The following is a 1,577-nucleotide window of genomic DNA, read 5'->3' on the forward strand; positions in this document are numbered from 1 at the left end:
ATGGTTGAGGGTATGATGTCAGAACTGGATTTATTCGCGGTGCCACCGGCGAATTACAATGTTGAAAATAGTGACTACGTAATTTACAAGCCTTTGGCATCAATTTCGGATCAAGGCCCTATTGAGTTCTTTGTTCCAGGATCTAATGATCTCTATACGGACTTGGCTAAAACATTGTTACAAGTTAGAGTAAAATTACTCAAAGATGATGGTTCTGCATTAACTGCTCTAGAAACGGATGTGGGTCCTGTGAATTTGTTACACGCTGCTCTGTTTAATCAAGTAGATGTGTTTTTCGGAGATACTCAAGTTAATACTTCGACAAACGCATATCCGTATTTGGCATGCTTTGAAACGCATCTAAATTACGGTGACAGTGCAAAAAATTCCTATCTATCTGCAAAAATGTACTAAAAAGATAATCCAGTAGACGCCGCAAAAATGTTTTTAGCTGCGAATAAAAATGATAACAATGGTATGTTGAAAAGGAAAAATCGCGTAGCCCTCTCAAACCCCGTTGATATGATCGGTGATTTACATCTTGATGTGTGTCGAATGGACAAGTTTCTTTTAAATAACGTAGATGTTAGGTTTCGATTCATAAAGTCAGTAAACGAATTTGCTATTATCTCAACAATAGCAAATCAAAAATTTAAATTTAAAATATTAGACGTAACTTTACTAATTAAAAAGGTTAAGGTCAATACGGAAATAATGTTAGCTCACGCTATGGTTCATGAAAAACATAACGTTATTTACCCTATTAACCGGACCGTGTTAAAATACTTTTCTATTAGCAGTGGTTTAACGGATATTACACGCGAAAATGTATTTATGAACAAAATGCCAGCCCGGGTAATTATTGGTTTAGTTAGAACGGCAGCCTTTAACGGCGATCTGAGTTTAAATGGTTTCGAATTTGCTCATTTCAATTTAAACTACTTGGCCTTAACAATAGGGAACCAAACATTTCCCAACCCTCCGTTTACGCCAAACTATAACGTTAACGAGTATTCCCGAGAGTATCTTTCAAATTATACGGCTTTGGACTTGTTCAAAAGAAATAAAGGAAATTGTGTTTCTTACGAAGAATATAAAGAAGGTAACGTTCTCTACGGATTTGATTTAACCCCGGAAGAGCAAGCTAGTGCTGACCATCTATCACGGAATAAACAAGGAAACTTGAGAATATCAATGAAATTTAAGTCTCCGTTGGTTCATAATGTAACGGCTATTGTTTACGCGGAATTTGAATCGGAAATAATAATTTAAAAAGATCGCACCGTGATTTACAATCCCTCAGGAGAATGAACACCGTAGAAATAAACGAATTTTTAACGTGTGAATCCGTAACAAAACCATTTTTTCTCGGTGTTTTTGCCTTTGATCAAAAACCATTACCACCCAGACAGAAAAAATATTGTTTTTGTTTGAATACGGAACCAAAATCAAGCCGAGGCATTCACTGGTTAGCAATCTACGTAGATAATGGAATAGGTACCTTTTTTGATTCTTACGGAAATGATCCTTTTTACTACAACCTTGTAGACCTTAACCTTTACGCTAGTAAATGGTAT

At 35.8% G+C, this 1,577-nt stretch overlaps 1 protein-coding gene across 1 annotated transcript; it reads left to right on the plus strand.

Annotated features, from left to right (window-relative positions):
- On the plus strand, window positions 1-1,272 carry LOC149673372 (uncharacterized protein F54H12.2-like). The gene is made up of 3 exons (XM_089840072.1): window positions 1-376; window positions 452-605; window positions 798-1,272. The coding sequence occupies exons 1-3, from the start codon at window positions 1-3 to the stop codon at window positions 1,270-1,272; spliced, it is 1,005 nt and encodes a 334-aa protein (XP_089696198.1).
- Window positions 1,273-1,577: the final 305 nt, after the last annotated feature.

This window comes from Phalangium opilio, unplaced genomic scaffold, assembly GCF_054372755.1.
Source record: "Phalangium opilio isolate 3A_F unplaced genomic scaffold, DU_Popi_V2 ptg000052l_1, whole genome shotgun sequence".
NCBI lineage: Eukaryota > Metazoa > Arthropoda > Arachnida > Opiliones > Phalangiidae > Phalangium > Phalangium opilio.